At 40.6% G+C, this 19,258-nt stretch overlaps 2 protein-coding genes and 1 pseudogene across 2 annotated transcripts; 1 reads left to right on the top strand and 2 right to left on the bottom strand.

The window, feature by feature from the left end:
* Nucleotides 1-758: 758 nt before the first annotated feature.
* Nucleotides 759-5,781, bottom strand: LOC127776052 (bZIP transcription factor 46). Its single transcript, XM_052302369.1, has 5 exons — nt 4,683-5,781; nt 3,919-3,990; nt 3,285-3,314; nt 1,196-1,272; nt 759-1,106 (listed from the first exon to the last, which is right to left on the bottom strand). The coding sequence occupies exons 1-5, from the start codon at nt 5,472-5,474 to the stop codon at nt 1,103-1,105; spliced, it is 975 nt and encodes a 324-aa protein (XP_052158329.1). The 5' UTR covers nt 5,475-5,781; the 3' UTR covers nt 759-1,102.
* Nucleotides 5,782-15,759: 9,978 nt separating this feature from the next.
* Nucleotides 15,760-16,851, top strand: LOC127777662 (putative glycine-rich cell wall structural protein 1). Its single transcript, XM_052304272.1, has one exon. It carries the CDS (start codon nt 15,760-15,762, stop codon nt 16,615-16,617), a length of 858 nt encoding a protein of 285 aa, XP_052160232.1. The 3' UTR covers nt 16,618-16,851.
* Nucleotides 16,852-17,415: 564 nt separating this feature from the next.
* On the bottom strand, nt 17,416-19,081 carry LOC127776317 (UDP-glycosyltransferase 73C12-like; annotated as a pseudogene).
* Between the last annotated feature and the right edge of the window lie 177 nt (nt 19,082-19,258).

The following is a 19,258-nucleotide window of genomic DNA, read 5'->3' as shown; positions in this document are numbered from 1 at the left end:
TATCTCTGGTTTTCTTTTAAGAAGTTCCATGCATCCTCCTTCCAATCTCTACTATCTCTTATCCGTACAAACTTGCTTTATAATTTCTGTGTTTTATTTCTACCGAATCATCCAAAGGTACCAATTCTAGTATTCTTGTGTTTTAAAATCCTACATGTTTTATAAGAGTACAACATTAAATTTGTATCTTTTCTATTCCTGCATTTTACAATCTTCCGAAAATGTTCTTAGCCCAGGCCATTCTCACACTTTTCACCCATCTGAGATATCCGTCTTTCTCCTTTGTCCTTAACTTAAATAAAAGGAATACAAAATACTTATATTTTAGAATGGAGAAGATATTGGACGAGTTGTTTATTCCATCATCGATATGATACGCAAAGTTTATATAGATAAGAACAGCTGTCACTGATTGCTCTTGTCGAACTGTGCAAATCGTGGTACACCCTACAGTACAGGATACAGGAAACACCACCGAGCCATCCTTGTCGGGGCACAGGAATTAGTACACTATACACGTCCGTCTTATCAAGAAGACCGAGCAAAACGTGCTCTCCACTAAACCAAACAGTAATTAGCAACAATTTTGTACGGCATATGCAGGAAAACAAGGAAGTTTTACTCATGTGGACAGAGAATGGATAGGCCAAGATTGATCATCATCCAGTCAAACCAGCAGGGCAGCAACTTCGTCTCGCATATTCTTCAGTCACATCATCCGGAAGAACGGAAACTGTAAAGCTCAAATTACATGCAGATCACTGAAACTGAATCCTCTTAAACTTGGGTACAGAACAGAATCACTGAACTGTAAACGGGATGACATGTCAACGCAACAGCAACATACAGAGCAGATGCAACAGCTGCACAAAAACAACAACACAGAAGGCATGCCCCGTTTTCACCATGCCAGATTTCCCTAAATAAGGAGTTAAACAGATTAGATAGTATGCCTTTGCTCACGCAACGATCTCGCAGCTAAACCTAGTGAGTAATCGACGCCAGCATTCGACCGTCCAAGAGACTGAACTATCACCATTCACCAACAAGGAGAGAAGCAACTCTGAAGCTGAGCGCCACGGCGAAACCGGAGACTCTGGCTTCAGCTGATATATATACACGCGGCGATTGGTCACATCCAAGGAAGCCAACGATCTTAACTTTGGTCAATGCTGTGCAAACTTGATCAACTTACCATGGACCAGTCAGTGTTCGTCGGAGGCAAAATCTCTTTGCCTTTGGTCCAAGTTGCTGAGTGATTCTCTCCATGACCTGCAAAACCCATTTATAGATAAAACTCCTGTTAGGGAAAGAAGAATCTATGAAGAGTACTTTCTGAACATTGCAAAGCACCTAGTAAAATGTACTATCTTCAGCTAGACACTTGTCAGATTTCAGTGAGATCGTCAAAAGTCAGAACATAAAAATGCACCCAGTTAAGGCCTTCTAACTGAGACAATTACTGATTATAATCAAGGAAATGCTTAAACTTCAGAATGATTGAGGCAAAGGTTTACTGCTTGAAACCGCTGAGTAGCAACCAAAATTACTTATGTAACATAGTAAGAGTTCGCAGCCTTTCAAAATTCGAACCAACATGACATCTTCCCTACAATTTCCCAACCTCTACTCACTCGTTTTCTGCGCGCACGATTCCTAAACTGCTAAACAGTGTGTGTTTTAGAAAAAACATTCTATAGGAAAGTTGGTTTCAAAATTATATTAATCCATTTTTCATTTTTTTTAGCTAATACTTAATTAATCATGTGCTAAACCGTCGCTTCGTTTTACATGCTAGAGGGGGAAGGCTCCCAACCATTAGAAACAAACACAGCTAGTGTCCTTAATTTGAATGCCGGACAGGCTCACTCTAGCGTCTATAGTAGGGGTGGACTAAGTTTAGAGTCAGGATTCTTTTTAATACTCCAGATCAGACTGGGTTGAGCATACCACCCAGACAAACCTACCCAATGTCCATTTTGTTGTTTTAGCATTATATGCCCAAGAAGTTACTTCAGATCTCCTTGGTAAAGAGTATCATTCTTTGGTTGAAAATTTGAACTGGTTAGTTAAAAATAAAACAGAAGGTAGAAAACTAAATACTTTAACTATGGAATGCTTAATAACATGGGACAAATATGCTGATGGTACTACATATATGTCACTGCACTCATACTAACTAAATAAATGTAGAATTACAGATAATTAGATTTTGAAAATGAAAACTTGAGCTTATGGGGTAGTATGTTCTCCGGGGGAATTTTGGTGTTACAAGCATGTGTGCCCAAAATGGGATACCATATTCAGAATGGTGCACATCTGGACAAATTTACTCTGTACATGGCAAACTCAATTATTTGACAGCAGGGATGACTGTAGGACAAAGTAGTGTGCATTTTTTTTAACAAAAAACACATCAAAGTAGTCCACACTGTGATAGCTGAAAATCATGATGTGCTAATTTTCTATTGCAATGGCAGGAGTTCCAGCATTGCATATCTCAGTTAGTTTCTTCAAATTTGTTTTATGGAAAAAAAACCACAAGTGGATGGCACTAAAGTGTTAAGAAACTGAAGATGGATGTAACACCATGACCCTACATAGATAACATGATACATGAAAGAAAATGAGAAGGGATAAGATGCCAGAGTGTCAGTGACATGAAATATATGGCCAGCACCAGCATGTACATTTATGATGGAAGTTGGTTAAACAATAAGGGATTTCTTAAACATAATTTAAACCATATGTAGTAAGATATTTTCTGACATGACCAAAAAAATGCAATAACAACAAATACACCTCACAGCCAGAAATGGGAAAGCATGCATGTTGTGCAGCTCATTAAAAAGAATATGAATGTCATGCAGCTCTAATAAATGACCTAATGATACTGTTGTTGTTCACTCTGACAAACTTCAGCCATGGAGATTCTAAGTCATCAATCAGTTTTAGCAAAGGCTTACAGAAAGAAAAACGAATTGGTTCGATAGAGTCAGCTTGCTGTTTTGCCCCAATTTGGGCCTGTTTGGATATAGAGGGTATCTGGATTCAAGTCATCAGAACTTTAGTCCAAACTTGCAAATGCCCCCAAAAAATTCACCCCGATCCAAAGACCCCTTAATCAGAAAGTTTGTGGAAATGAACTTACTCTTGTTTTTTTATTAAAAAAGAAGAAAATATGGTATGATCCAAAAGAGGCATAGACAACTTCCAAATCAATGAGGACAAACATAGTGTGAATTCAGAACCATGGTATTTGCTACCAACTGTAAGGTCATTACCTCATCCTTTTGCTTCTGTATCATTTCCACCTGCAAATTAGAAGCATAATAAGTTAATAAAGCTTCTTGGATTTTTTTTTGTCATGAATTTGGAAGAAGAAAAGGTTTGGTGCTTTTGTTAAGTTATTCAATTCCAAAATCATGATATGATGTGGAATACATACTGGCATAACAATAGTAGGCACATGGAAAATGTGTGAACAAGAAGATACCACATGGCATAGGATTTCAACACAAGTTTGCAGGACAGTAATACAAATTAATGTAACCCCATCAATGTTCAAATTGAAGAAGGATATACCTTTTAAGTGCAAACCTCCAACAGGTATTAAAGATTTAAAGTCAGATAAATTCCACAGGAAATACATAGAACAAGGACATTCGAATGCTATTTGTGGCGACCTACATATTGCCATACCAGCAACAAGCATTGCTAGGGGCAGATTAAAACAACAGCCATTGGTAAAGCCCAAATCCCCAAACAAATATGACAATCGTGGCAAGAAACATAAGAATTGTCCAAAGTCAAGAGGTTATCTAAGGACCACTAACTGATTACAGGAATTGGTAAGAGAAACAAAAAAAATAAAGAGTATGTATGGATCAAAGCAATTTTATATGACATCAGGTATACCTGTTTTTTCTGCAATTCAGCCTTCTGTTCCTTCAGTTTTGCCACCTCAGCTTCCAACTCCATTATATATGCCTGTTGTATATCAGAAAGCCAAAATTTAATGTTAAAAAATTGTCTTTCACAACACAACCAGAACTGTCTAGAACTATTCTCTGTCAAGAAGTGTATCAGAAAGACTTGACCTTGCTATGTTAGAACAATAAAAGTATATAATAGCTTTTATAGAAGTATGAGTGCATCATGGCAGCACAACTTGCACATAAAAAAGACCTATTACCCCCACAAGTTTTTTTTAAAAGAAAAGATCAAAGGAAGTTACTATTTCTCGAATTGGTCTTGTCAATTGTCCTTCCAAGCTTCATCGTGAGCATGCTATCCCTATCACGGCAACAGTCGATCCAAAAAAAAAAAAATTCACTGCTCAGCCAGTGTCCCGAAATGAACAAAGCCACTCGTCATCTCTCTGAATCCGAGAGCATCAACTTGAACCATGGCTTATTCACTTTAGATTCTCATCCTCTGTGGTTGAACAATATTTAACGACGCTAACTTGCTATTTGCAGTGGCTATTAGGCATAAATTAACATCTACAAGCTGAATTAGAAGTGGGGGGATCACATCATGTGAATAAAGTACAGCATTATCGAGAGGCATACCAAATATAGGCACCATCGAATTTTCAGAACTAATTAATCAAGCAAATGGACATAAGATTGCTACATATTCCTACATCCTAGTGCAGTTGAAGAGAAGAGAGGCTTCACCTGCTTCCGCGCGCGAGACCTAGCAGCGGACTCCCTGTTCTTGATCATCCGCCTCTGCCGCCTCTCCACCACCTTCTCGACGGTAGGGCCCTTCCTCACCCTGAGCGCGGTGTCGAATGGGTAAGGCACCGGCGAGAGCGACGAGAGATCCCCGCCCTCCACCTTCCCCAGCCCGTTCAGCACCACCGGCGTGGCCGGCGCCGCCACCGTCATCGCGGCGGCGGCGCCGGGGGCGACGCCGACGACACCAGGCAGCATCCCGTTGGCGAGCTGCATGGCCGGGGCGACCACATTGCTCCCGGGGAACAACGCCTGCGCCTGCGGCGGCAGCACGATGGTCTGCCCCATGTCCTCCCGCACGACGCCGGCCCGCACCAGGAACTCCTCCAGCGTCATCTCCCCCAGCGTCGGCTGCCGCTGCGCGGGCGCCGCCGCAGCCGCCGCCGCCGCGGGGTCTTCGTCGTCGTCGCCGCCCAAGCCCATGATGTCGCGCCACACCTCGTCCACCGTCTTCTGGCTCAGCGTGCGTGGCAGCGTCAGCGACCCCTGCCTCTGGATCGGCTGCTGCTGCTGCTGCGCGTCCCCAACCACCGCCGCCGCCGAAGCAGCCGCCGCCGCCGGCGCTATGGCCTGCGACTCCTCCGCCGTCCAGATGTTGCGCAGCAGCTCATCCATGTTCATCGACCCGAAATCCTTCCCGGCGCTTCCCAGCGCGCTCTGGAACTCGTCGAACGTCAGCGAGTAGATCGACCCCTGCCTCGCCAGCGCGCTCCCATCCGCCGGCAACTCCATCTCCTCTCCCACCTCAAAATCCTTCAAATCCCTCACTAAAATCCTCTCCCGAAACTAGGAAGAAACCAAGATGAGAAGAAAGAGGAAGAAAGGGAAGTGGGGTTATAAATATACGAGAAGAGGAAGCGGAGGAGAGAGGAGTGTGATTAGTTGGGGGAGTGATGCGATGGCCCGAATTAGCAAGGGGAAATCAGGTTTAATCGGCCGATTGGATTAGATTAGATTAGATTAGAAAAGCGAAGCGGGCGAGGGAGAGGGGAGCATCGGGGGGCGTGGAGAGCGGAAAGAGAGAGAGGGCAGTTGGTGCGGCTTTGAGGGAGGCGGGAGGGACAGGTGTCGCCTCGGGGGCATTAAAGTGGGTGTCGCGCGCCGGAGGCGGACAAAAGCCTATCTATCGGTCAGAGGACAGCGGGGCGCTATCCGCACGGTCTCAACGCCCAATTTTTTCGCTCCGAGCACAGGCTTGCTCTGCCTCTACACGACTACACCGCCAGTAAATTTTGGGGTCTCTCACCAGCATATATTTGGAGAGCTTCCCGCAATTGCATTTTCTTTCAGAATCAGAATATTCTCGAATAGTTCTAAGAAGTTATAGTTGTAGAATCCAAAAAATAAACTAGAAATCAGAAGTTGTAAAACCCAGTTTTTCAAGATTCTTATAAATTGATTACCAACTAGTTGCTTCTCAAAATCTTAAGCTCCAAACAGGCCCGCAATCTTCTTAGCCTTACAAGTTTTTTTAGGTGAATCTTTTTATATATATGGGATAATAGATATGTAGGTTTAGTCATAATTCTTCGAGAGAATTCTGTGATTTATAACTGGTTAGAAGTTGGCGCTTCACAAACCTTATAAAATTACAAAGGTCGGTTGTACGTAAGCACTCTATCTTGGAGATATCGAGATAGGCATGAATTTCATAGTTGTAGACGTATGCATATGCATACAATGCGAAGGCTAGTTGTGGTAAGCAATCCATCTTAAAGACGCTTAGATCATGCGGCGTCAAACAGATGAAGCGATAACGTCAAACATTGTATTACGCTAAATAGTAGGTGCATCTTGTGAATTGTGCCTCATATGCGTAATGATATTATAAGGAGAAGTCTCGAAAGTTCGGAAGGTAAAAAGGTTTATCCTTGTGAAAAAAAATCGAGTTTTCTTTAAAGGGGAAAATGCTTATATTACAACAGAAGGTACAGAGTAATATATATTTCATAGACATATAAAGATCATATTAATTATACAACTAGTGATACATAGTTGTAATATGGCAATGCATATGCGTATAAATCTAAGTAAAGAGTCCAATATAAACAATAAGTACAATAGCAAATGAGTATGTTGGAGTAAATTTATCGATAATAATTGTTTGAGAGATTATATGATTTATAGTAAGATGGATGTCGATCTTCCGATTAACATTGGTAGATATATAAACTGTAAAGGATAGTTGTGCGTAAGCAATCTATCTTGAAGATGTTGAGATAAGCATGACATTTCTACATTGATACGTACGCATAATACGAGAACTAGGTGTATGAAAGAAACATATCTTAAAGATGGCTAGAGTAGTAGCGCCAAGTATGTAAAGGGATAAAGTTGAACAATTCTACAATTCCACACGATAGATGCATCACGTAAATTATTTATCTTTTATGTAATATCTTACCGGCTTCCAGAAAGTTAGAGAAAAAAAAAAGGAAAATTCAAGTTTTCTTGTAAGTAGAGAAAATTCTTATCGTAATTCAACTGTTAAAATCAGTTAGGTTAAAACTACTAATATGTTTGTAACGTGGCAGAGCTATATGCATACAAATATGAGTAAATAGTCCACTAGAAATAATAAACAACAATAATAGAAAAATAACCTATTCCAAAATTTAGGAGAAAAATTAAAACAAGCACATGTTTGGTTTGGTTACAGAGGGAAAATGAGTTGATGAGAGTGCGTATTATTACCAAGGTAGTTTGGTTAATGATAAAATGAGTATCAAATTAAACTTTAAGGTACAATCTGCAGGATAAAAATGCTGCAGAAGGGTGTGCAACAGGTGCCCATAAATTCCATCCTCAAATGTAGCTGTATCACTGTTTGTACAAAAATTAACCTTGTGCACTAATAAGTATGCTCTTTCTTGTGTAGCTTTTGGTGAGTGTGCTTAGCATTCGTTTTACCGGCGTAGAATAGCGATGCCTCCGATTATAGGGCACCAGAGACAGTGGCAACGTGTCAGGCTCTGCATGATGTAGAGAGATGAAAACGTTAGCGTGCGCCCAACGGAGAGACGAAAAAAAGTGGATGCATCCGTACCGCCCGGGTGCGAACGGACTGACCAGATCAACGTCAGTAGCAGCACAAGGAGATGCTTGAAAATTGGAAGGAGGGGATAGGCAGCGGCATGTGCGGATATGCTGCATATATCCTTCTCCTGTGTGTTTAGGAGGACCGCTATGGCTGTTTGGCTACAGATGATAACTTTATAAGAGAAGTTTAATAGTATAGCCAACTACTGAATTAATTTAATGGGGATTTAAATAGCCAATTTATATAATAGTTCGGCTTGTTCGGCTACTATGTTTAGCAGCTAGCTGCACAAAGAAAACACTGTGGTTGTTGGCTACAACATAGTAAAAATGAGTGCAGCCGAACAGAGCCGTTACCAATAAACATATACTACACAATTAATACTTGGTCTCACCTGTCATGTACACATACATCTTGAAGTTCGTGCTGCATCTGGTTACAAATATGTAGCCCGTTGCTCTTCTCACTCCTCTTTTATCTTCTCAAAATGTGTTTATAGCTGACTTATAGTTTGCTATTATAACTGCTCTAAGCCATAAAAATAAATTAAATAATAAAATAATCTATAGGTATTCTTTTATTTATGTTTACGTGATTGGCAGTTTAAAAGTAAATGTTGAAAACTTACGTGATTGGCAGTTTAAGTAGTAGAATACAATAAAGAAACCCTAAATTCATTTATAAAATTAAGTCTATTGATAGCTCATCCTCTTTTTAGGAAAAAAAAAGCAGCAAAGAGATTCTGTACAACTCAACAACATTTTCGATCCAAATTCAGTCCATGTCGAAACAGAATGGAAAAACGAGAGACGAGCTTCTGTAACCGCATTTCCTTTTTATTTTTTTTCCAGTAGAATTTCCCGTTTGGTTTGATCAAATTTATATGTAAGTTTATATGGTAAGGTTAATGGAGAATATTAAGGTCTAGACGAGGGTACTTTTTTAAGAAAAACATTACATTTATATGTGCATATTAAGGTTGGTTTGAAGCAAACCTTGTTGAGTTGTTCCATTATTTACTTGGAATTAGGGATACAAGTGGACGGGCAAGCAGATTTTTTTGTCACTAATCCGGTTATCCCACTTATAATTTATTTTTTTTAAAATTTATACTACCATGTGAAAAAAAAACTATTACTCTCTCTATTCCAAAATAAACGCAACCGCTGTACTTATTTTAGAACGAAGAGAGTAAGTGAGTTTTCTATCCAAATACAGTGGGATTGTCCACTTGTATCCCACAAAGAATTTTCCCCAAGTACAGACGATTCAATTAATATATGCTACAGAGTCCAAAAGTTACCCACTTACGTGAAATATTTTTCTTCAAAGCGTTGAAGCGTCACTATTATGGTCTATTTGATGATAATACCAAGTCTTCATTAGTTATTTTATCTTATAAACAGATCAATCTTTCCAGCTCTCTGAGTTTTGGTGGTGTTAGTGTTTGATTAATTGAGCTATGAAAAAGCAAAACAACAATATTTATGTGTAAAACTTCTATATCTATACACATATTAATATGTATAATATTGCATGTGCATTACAGTTGGATTTGATTAAATAAAAATATCATTAATCCGTTATTATCATTATGTTTATTATTTTTATATGTTATCTCTTAATTTTTACATATATTTGTTATTGACATGTGGCATTTGGCCCCATATCATCATTTTTCCCTTCTCACAAAAGTAGGGAATTAGTATTTAGTAGTGGAGGCGGTTAACATGTTGGTCTTCTAGCTCCATAATAACATTTTTTATTTTCATATGGACTTGGTGATGAGGTGATGGTACACTCACCACTCACCATCATCACTGTTCTCTTTCAAATAATATAAATTATTCGTAGTTTAAAAATCAATGCTGAATAATTAAACTACGATAGAAAACCCTAAATCAATACTAACATTACGTTTCAAGATTGAAATTGCATAGGCTAATAAAGCAATAAACAGATGTAGAGTGTAAATTAGTATTCGATGAGATCATGACCGGAATTCAAGTCCAAGACTTGATAGTAGTGTTCGTCTTATTGCTAATTATTTTTTCAATAGTAGGCAACATATTCGTTGACAGCGAGATGCTTATGGTGAATGATGATTTCATTGACAAAGATATATCGCCACAATCTCTTGAGGTGCTCGTCAGGTAAGATGTGCACGTGTTTATATGAGTGTCTATTTGTACTGTGTTAAAAGAAATTATCGTATCCAAACCATTGTCATATCAACTAGAATCGCCGTGAGAATGAAATCAAGCCAAAAAGAAAAGGATTTGCCCCTTTATCCCAAGTCTTTTACCGACGTCACAAGCTAGAACTAAATCGTCCTTTGTCCTTTTTTTTGAGAATATTGTCCCCGGTATCTCTCATCTCTAACCTCCGGCCCCGCCATGTTCAAAAAAGGGCTAAAATAAACCCCACCTCTAATCTGAATCCCCGCGCTTTTTGGATGCGGTAAAGAGTCTAAAGACTAAATTAAAATTTATAAAAGTCCCCTCTAAAACGTCATCACCAACACAGCTGTCACCACCCCACCCCAACACCATCTGTTTGTGCCATTCCTCCCGTCGATTCGGCAATTCGCTCCCCTGCACAGGAGTTCCTTCCCATGGCATGACATATTGGGATGGGAAACACCACCGGTCAGTCACGTTGGTCTTGGCTGGCAGGCAGTTTGGGACTGGTTTAGTTCCTAACTTTTTCTTCAAACTTCTAACTTTTTTATCACATTAAAACTTTTTTATACACAAACTTTCAACTTTTTCGTCACATCGTTTCAATTTTAATCAAACTTTTAATTTTAGCGTGAACTAAACACATCCTAAGACTGCGTTCGTTGGAAGGGTTGGGAACCTATCTTATATGCACGGAAAACTGAGCAGTCCATTAGAGCGTGATTAATTAAGTATTACCTATTTTTTTTAAAAAAATAAATTAATTTGATTTTTTAAGCAACTTTCATTTAGAAACTTTTTTTTAAAAAATACACAGTTTAACCGTTTAAAAAGCATACGCACGAAACACGAGGAAAAGAGGTTGGGAACCTGAGCAAAGAACACCGCCTAAGTTTTTTTTTTCTATCCCCAATCATCCTATCACTCAACGCCACCAGGAGACGGCTACCCTTTGTCATGCACATCATGCGCCCCGTTTCTCCCATTTGATTAATCATCGCCTGACTTGCTTACACGTAGCTCGTTCTAGTTCTAGCGATTGATCTGTCTCCCAATAATTTTTTTTTTTTAGTGTTCTCGCAACGACGCTATCGCTGCTCGATCTCAGCCTCTCATCTGATCATCGCACATTTGATCCGCAAGAAGTACACATGCATGCGAACTCCAACAAGTCATCATCTGCAGCTGTTGATCGGCGATTTCAGCGGCGATGTGGATGGGTTTTTGGATGGTCATGATTATGTGATTTGTAATTTGTTCCTGTCCCTGTCAATACCTACCGGAGCGTCACTTGATCGGAGCCTCATCGTCTTATCGATGGCCCCGTATTCCGTCCCATGTTGAGTGTAATAATAAATTTTCATGTCTAACATTTGACCAATAATCTTGTTTAAAAAAATATAAAATATTTAAAAATTAAGTCACACATAAAGTAATATTCATGTTTTATCATTTAATAATAAAAAAACTAATTATAAAAGAATTTTAAATAAGACGGACGGTTAAACGTTGTGCACTGAAAATCACAAGTGTGCTTAATATTGGACAGGTGGAGTAAATCAAAACAATTTATTAGGGAATATTTAATTTGTAGGTAAAAATTTTATACATTAGTTCGTATCGACTTAAAAAACAATGCTAAAAAGAAAATTACGTTAAAAAAATCTTAAAATTAATTTTAATATTAAATTCGAAAATTTAAATTTTAGTTTTTCTTTGGTTTATTAGGCTAGCCGATGTGATTCTTGAGCGGAAAATTTTAAGCAGGAGGGCAGCGTCGATTATTGTAAGGTTTCTGCTCGTTTTTACTCTGTTGGTCGGGTGGATTTTTTTGGGGAAAAGGAACAGGGAGGCGATGGAAATTCTTGTTTAGCTTCAGGTAGGTAAGAATTATATATGCGACGAAATTTCTAGAAGAGGAGAGGGTAAAATATTGGCCGGGGGCACATGCGAAACAAGCTTCTACATACTTACAGCTGGACACTGTTCTTTTCTTAGTTTATGGTTGTCGCTACCTCTCATCTGTTGTTTAAGTATAGTAGTGTGGAATTCTTCGGTAGCTCGTAATTTAAGTAGAGTGCTACTAAAAAAGGGTCTCATTGGTGGGACAGTATGATTAGTGTTGCAGCGTGCACTAATTTATAATTTTTTCTACTACCTCCGTCCTGAGAGCAGCCATAAATATCCGTGTCCAGCGTTTTGACCGTCCGTCTTATTTAAAAATTTTATAAAAAAAATTAAAAATATTAGTCACACATAAAGTACTATTCTTGTATTATCATCTAATAACAATAAAAATACTAATCATAATTATTTTTTAAATAAGACGAACAGTCAAACGTTGAACATGAACGGTGCTAAAACTACACTTATTTTGGAACGGAGGGATTATTATTTTTGTGTGGTTTGTATTGTAGCGTGCTCTGATTTATTTTTCTGTACCATTTTTACAAATACATTACAAACGTAATTGCTCATGTACACGCGAGATTAGGACATTGTATGATGAGTTTGACCATCGAACTCCGAGAGATCAGGACGGCATATGATAAATTTTATTGTTTTATCGTTGTCAACCGGTACGTAGTATTGCCAATAAAAAATAATAAACCTTAAATACGAGTACCCGTGGTAAATCTATAACTTAAATTCTTTTTGGAACGTGATCCTCTAACGTAATACCCTTTAACTTTGATTTGAGAGAATGACATATGGGCCCCACAGCTGGTGGACCCACATGTCAGCCACTCACGTCAGAGGGCAATACATCATAGGAGTCTCTTCCATTCTTTTTATACATTCTACCAGAGACATTCTAACCGGCTGTCTAGTTGAGTTAAGCTCAATTCATTATTTTTTGTACTTATCAAATGAACGGAATATATTGCATTCATGCAATGTGCAAAAGACCATGTTTGGATATACTTTTAGAAATAGGAATTTCTTGATATGTTATGTTCCCTCCGTTTCAGATTATAAGATGTTTTGTCTTTGGTCAAAGTCAAACTACTTTAAATTTGACCAAGTTTATGCACAAATATAGTAATATTTATAATACCAAATTAGTTTCATTAAATCAATAATTGAATATATTTTTATAATAAATTTGTGTTGAGTTGAAAATATTATTACTTTTTCTTATAAACTTGATCACCCTTGAAGCAATTTGAGTTTGATCAAAGTCAAAACGTCTTATAATTTGAAACGGAGGGAGTACATGTATATTCCTCACAAAAATATATTGTACATGTAGTATGCCTTTTCTTTGAAGAACTTTTTTGTTTCTGCGTGCAACTTATTTTTAATGAATCGACACATACTATTTCAATTGTATTAAATAAAGTAAGAAAAAAGTGATGTACACGTATGAAAAATGAAAAGGAAACTGTACAGGGGTTTAGCCGTTTAAGGGGCCACAGAATTAGCCCCGCTAGTTGTTTGGTTCCTGCAATGACCTAAGTTGTTGCCTCCTCCTTTATTTTTTGTGCCCAAGTTCAAGATTAGAGTGGAGAGCTCCTTTCATTAAAAGATCCTCTAGTTTCTCTCCTTCCAGATTATCCATATTGTTTTCATGGATGACACAGCAAAGAGTAATCTGTTCGTGTCATCGCACGGGGTTTCCATATCCACCCAGGATTTTCCTAGCACTTTTCATTGCCATCTCACTCGCAGAGCTCTCACGAACTTTTCTAATTTCCAGATCGAGTATCCCAAGTCCACAATATGACATTGGCATGCCTGTCTTTACCCAATTGATCTTGCATTTCCTCCCTGGTAGTTCTCCTGCAGCCCCACCCATAGACCATAGGAAAGCGTTTTGCGTGAGCCTTTCTTTTGGGTTCGGCCTGCGAGATTATTATGTGCTCTTGGGCTGCTTGACTGGCAACCGGGTGTTAACTCGTGGATTTCGCTGGCGGCAGCGCATGTTGGGCCATGCAGGCCCGTATTCCATGGCCTTGTAGGACCGTAGGTTTCAGTTCGTCGACAAGGCAACTTGGCTCGGACCAAGGGCTTGTTCACTTTGATAAAAAAAACCTTACCAAATTTTAGCATTACTAAAATTTTGGCATAGTGGCAACTTACTAAAATTTTGGTAGGATTTCTTATATAGTTACCAAAATTTGGTAGCAAACTAAATGTAGTCTTTTTTTACAACTTTATCAAAATTTGGTAAGATTGAAAATGGCATATAAGTGAACAGGCCCTAACTGTAAAGCCTGTAACTGTAACTTGCGAGTTGCAAGGAAGCTCCCTTCGGAGTTCACCTCACTGCCATCAACAAATTAAACGATCTTAGCTATATAAAATTTCTCTCATTGTAATGGTCAATGACTTACGGCCAATGCACGTTGTGGTTACGAAGTCTGAATGTCTGAATGCTTAACAGCTCGTCAGCAAGTCTAATTGAACTGGTTCAGTTTAATTGCGTGCATCCATCTTCGTAGTAAAATGTTTTCTTTTTTGGAGGTAAACGTACTAAATTGTTTGTGCGCCAGCCAGCTCTCACGCATATTACTGTTATATATATATATATACTTCCTCCGTTTCACGTTTCACAATATAAGACTTTCTAACATTATCCACATTCATTTAGATGTTAATGAATCTAGACATATATATGTCTAGATTCATTAACATATATATGTATATGGATAATGCTAGAAAGTCTTACATTGTGAAACGGAGAGAGTACATGTGAAAATTAATTACTCCGATCTAATGATTCAGCTGATCAGTTCGTTGATCTGAGTGATGATGTCAATCGCTAGAAGAGCGATGATGCCAACTCTCTCCATGAGGACGACCGTGATCATATTATGCACTTGCATATAGACTATTTGGAGAATTAATTGATCACAACTAGACATTCACTCTGCAGGTCATATATATAGTTGCATCTGCACAAAGAATAAAATATCGTTTTCTTACAGAGGAAGTCTCTGCAATGATCATTAAGAAGTAAGCACTGTCTGTCCTAATCCATTTCAATTTTACACACCTAAGGGAAGTAAAGTTATGATCATGCAGCTGCAGTTGTACATGCATACGGCTCTCTGATCGATGGGCTTTCTGCCTAAATATCATATGCAGTCTGTAATTGAACGAGTCAATACCTAGAGCTGTCAGACAGATTAGGTGCATTTCTAATACTCGTAGGGCACTTAACAAAGGCAGTAAGATAGACTGACATAAATATCGGCAGTCAAAGTTTGCATGAATACGCAGCCTGTGGGCTTGTCATTTGTCAACACTGCAGTACAGCACCGTTCGATTTGTTCAGAGACTTCAGAGTTTCAGACTGCTACAGTGTGCAGGAATGCGCTGCATGTATTAGACAAATTAGCCTATCTGCTAATGGGCATATAATTGGCACGTAATTAATAGTTTTATAGTATAATGTCAAGTCGCTGGTAAGACGATCGACGACTTTGTATACGAAAAAACAAATGTTGTCTGAATTTCTAATACTAGTGGCAAATCTCGCCTGCATTTCAAATGCCTGAACTCTCAGAGTGCGCGCGTGGTATACTAGCCGCGTTTTATCAACTCAGATCCACATGTAATAGTCAGAAGAGATGTCTGCATGCCCTATCCTGTAAAGTCATAACGTCCAATAACTCTACATTGTCTATTCCTCCTTCGTGAAGCACACTGCATCGTTTTAATTTAATTTGTTAAACTAGTATCCAAGTGTCATTGTGCACTACAGCCTTGCATGCATGGACTCCGGCTACTATAAGTACCCATGCTATCATAGGTTCCATGCATCTCATCCTGCAATCTTGCAAAGCTCAAGATGGCTAGAACCAAGTTTGTAGCTCTTAGCTTCATCGTGCTACTGAGCATTGGACTGTCCAATGCGGCAAGGGTAGCGAGATATGCTAGTGCTGGGGGCGGTGGCGGTGGAGGGGGAGGTGGTGGTGGGTCGGGGAACGGTTCTGGGTGGGGATCTGGCTCTGGCTCGGGATATGGCCAAGCAAGTGGATCTGGAGGAGCATATGCTAGTGGGGGTGGTGGGGGTGGAGGTGGTGGAGGCGGACAAAATGGTGGTTCTGGATATGGTTCCGGTTCCGGTTCTGGGTACGGCCAAGCAGGGGGATATGGATCTTATGGTGGTGGAGCATATGCTCAAGGAGGAGGTGGTGGTGGAGGTGGCGGTGGTGGACAAAACGGTGGGTCTGGGTATGGTTCTGGTTTCGGTTCTGGGTATGGTCAGGCCGGTGGATATGGTCCTTATGGTGGTAACGCATATGCTCAAGGAGGTGGCCAAGGTGGAGGCGGTGGCGGTGGACAAAATGGTGGTTCCGGATCTGGTTCCGGTTCCGGTTCTGGCTATGGTCAAGCTGGGGGATATGGTCCTTACTATGGTCCTTATGGTGGTGGTGGTGCATATGCTCAAGGTGGAGGCCAAGGTGGAGGTGGTGGCGGTGGACAAAATGGTGGATCTGGGCAGGGCTCGGGGTCTGGTTCTGGGTATGGTCAAGCTGGTGGATATGGGCCCTACTATGGCGGATATTGGCCTTACGGTGGTGGATATGCTCAGGCAGGTGGTCAAGGTGGTGGTGGCGGTGGTGGGCAAAGCGGTCCAGGCGGTAGTAGTTCTGGGAGTGGCTCAGGAAGCGGTTCTGGATCCGCCGGTGTGCGCTACCCATAGAACCTTCATCAGAACTAATACCCATAATGCCTACAAAAATGCTACTGAAGATGCAAATGTGTTATGTATTTAAGTAATAAAGGCCTTACCAAGGCTATCTGTAATAAAAGTAGCTACTTGCATAGCATGCTACTACTACCAATGTATGTGTGTTTGTGTAACCAATTAGTATTTTGTTGTTTGTTTTCTCATGAATACTAATCCCTTCAATCATAAATGTAGGTAGTTTTGATATTCTCAACTCTTTTTTAAATATAAGTTCCATTAGAAATGTCAATTGTAGTATAAATTAAGAACATCAATATTTTTTCCCCAAAAAGTAGCGAGGGAATCGCCAACAGTATAGTGTTCATATATGGTAATGGAGTAATCTGTGTCACCTCCTCAATTCTTGTGTACAAGTTTAAAAACAACATACGCTGAAAATCTATATACTCCTCGCAAAAAAAAAAAATCTATATACGCCTGTATGCTGAATTGTTGATGGGCTTTGGGCCTTGATGGCCTCTTGCAAGAATACGTGTTGGTAGCAAAGTCTAGACAGCATGTCAACACAAGAATGGAGTAGGGGGAGAAAAGGATGAACTGAAGATTCAAAATAATAATAATAATAATAATAATAATAATAATAATAATAATAATAATAATAATAATAATAATAATAATACACTTTCTCCAGAAAAAAATGCCACTCATTTTTCTATTTAAAACAAAATGTTATTCATTCGTACTACTAAGATCTACCGATCTCACCCTTAAAAGAATAAGGGACAAATCTAACGATCTCTCTATTCACCCCTATTCACCCTTAAAGGACTTGATGAAATCAAACAGATTGTCACATGATGATCCGCCCTCTTGCACTGTCGTACTCGATTTCTCCGTGAGCTCCCGCGCCCTCCTCCTCTCTTCTCCTTCCTCTCCTCCATCAAGTATGCTCCCGATTGCCTTCTCCACCACCATCCTCCCCACCACAGTGTCCTTCAGTCACCGACTCATCAAGGCCGACGCCGACGCCAATCCCGAGCACCTCCACGGCCATCTTCTGGTTCAACAACTGCTCGGCAGAATGCGGCCATGTCACCATGGGCAACCCGGTGGCAACAGCTTCCATGATCGAGTTCCACTCGCAGTGCGTCACGAAGCCATCGACCATGGCGTGCGACAGGATCAGCATTTACAGTGCCCACCCCCTGATGACCATGCCAAGGCCGGCGATGCGTGCCTCGAGCTCGTGCAAGAACCTTGTACCTTAGCTGAGTATTTTTTTTTTCTTTTCCTTTACACCGTATAGTTTTCTCCATCTATATTCAATGTAATTGGTGGCTCACCGATTCTTTTTGAAAGAAATTCGAAATTGTTTTTTTTTTGCCGGGGGACCGAAATGTTGGAAATTTTGAAATTTAGTTGGCCGAAATTATTTGAAATTTTGACTAATTTTGAATGAATTTGATTAAAATTTGACCAAATTCATAAAAAAACCTAAAATTTCGGACGAGATATGAGATTGCCGGTGGGTGACGAAATTACCGAAATTTCAAACCGTGGGAAGAACTCGCGCGCCGTGTCTCCGTAGAGCTCCGCGTTCTTCACCATCCAGATGAACGGGTGGGCCGACGCCTCGAGGACGAGCCCGAGCTCGATGAGCTGCTTCGGATCCATGCGCGCGATGCTACCGAAGCTAACGTAGATGACGGAGCTGGGATCCTTGCTGTCGAGCCATTGGATGCACTCGTCGGCGTCAATGGCCGCCGACTTCCCTCTCGCCGCCGGCGATATCGTGCTGGTGATACAGAGATACTGGCCCGATGGTCCACACCTTTCTTTCCAATGGCCAACGCGTAGCTGGCGACGAACTCGATCGATCGGGCTCCATCTTCACGAAGGTGTTCATGACGATGCCATCATATCGGCCGCGGCCAGCGCGCGCTCCACGCGGAGGTGGCGCTCGAGCGGCGCCCGGAGGAGCGTCAGCGCGCGGCGGAAGTAGTTGAGCCCCGGGCGGATCTTGTCGCGTCGTCGCTTCCGTCAGCCAAGCCCGCCGCGGCGAGGTCCAGCGGGAGCTCCACGACCCTGACGTCGACGACGCGAGCTCGACGGTGCGGCGGCGTAGGACGGCGTCACGACGACGCTGGCCACCGCGCCGTGGGTGGCCACCATCAGCGCCGTGTGTCCACCGACGGGATCAAATGCCCCTGGTACATCAGCGGGACGAACACGATTACACGAAGTGCGCCTTGGCGGCGCCAACCTCGTCGGAGTTGCCACGGCCATCTGATGCTTCCTCGCTCGATCGGCGGCATCATCGACAGGAGAGTAGGGTTCAACTTGTCTTGAGACTATATTTTTGTAAAATTTTGAATCGGAAATTTATTTTTTATATCTTTTAAAAAATCTATCTATCTATTATCTATTATATACTAAAAGTCCATTAAACTTCCTACAAACGCTCTCAAACCGCCATATGACGCTCCTACAAATGCTCCTAAATCGCTACGTGGCACAGTCTAATCTCGCCATTGATTTTCATTTAAATTAGTGGACCCATTATTTTGTACCGTTAGATTAGATCTATACCTACTATTATTTTTAATTAAATTGGTGGACCCAAATTCTTGCCCCAAATCCGATCGTGCTTCCA

Source organism: Oryza glaberrima, chromosome 6, assembly GCF_000147395.1.
Source record: "Oryza glaberrima chromosome 6, OglaRS2, whole genome shotgun sequence".
In the NCBI taxonomy this organism is placed as follows: Eukaryota; Viridiplantae; Streptophyta; class Magnoliopsida; order Poales; family Poaceae; genus Oryza; species Oryza glaberrima.
Note: the sequence above shows the minus strand (reverse complement) of the source record. Positions and strands in the feature narration are given on the sequence as shown.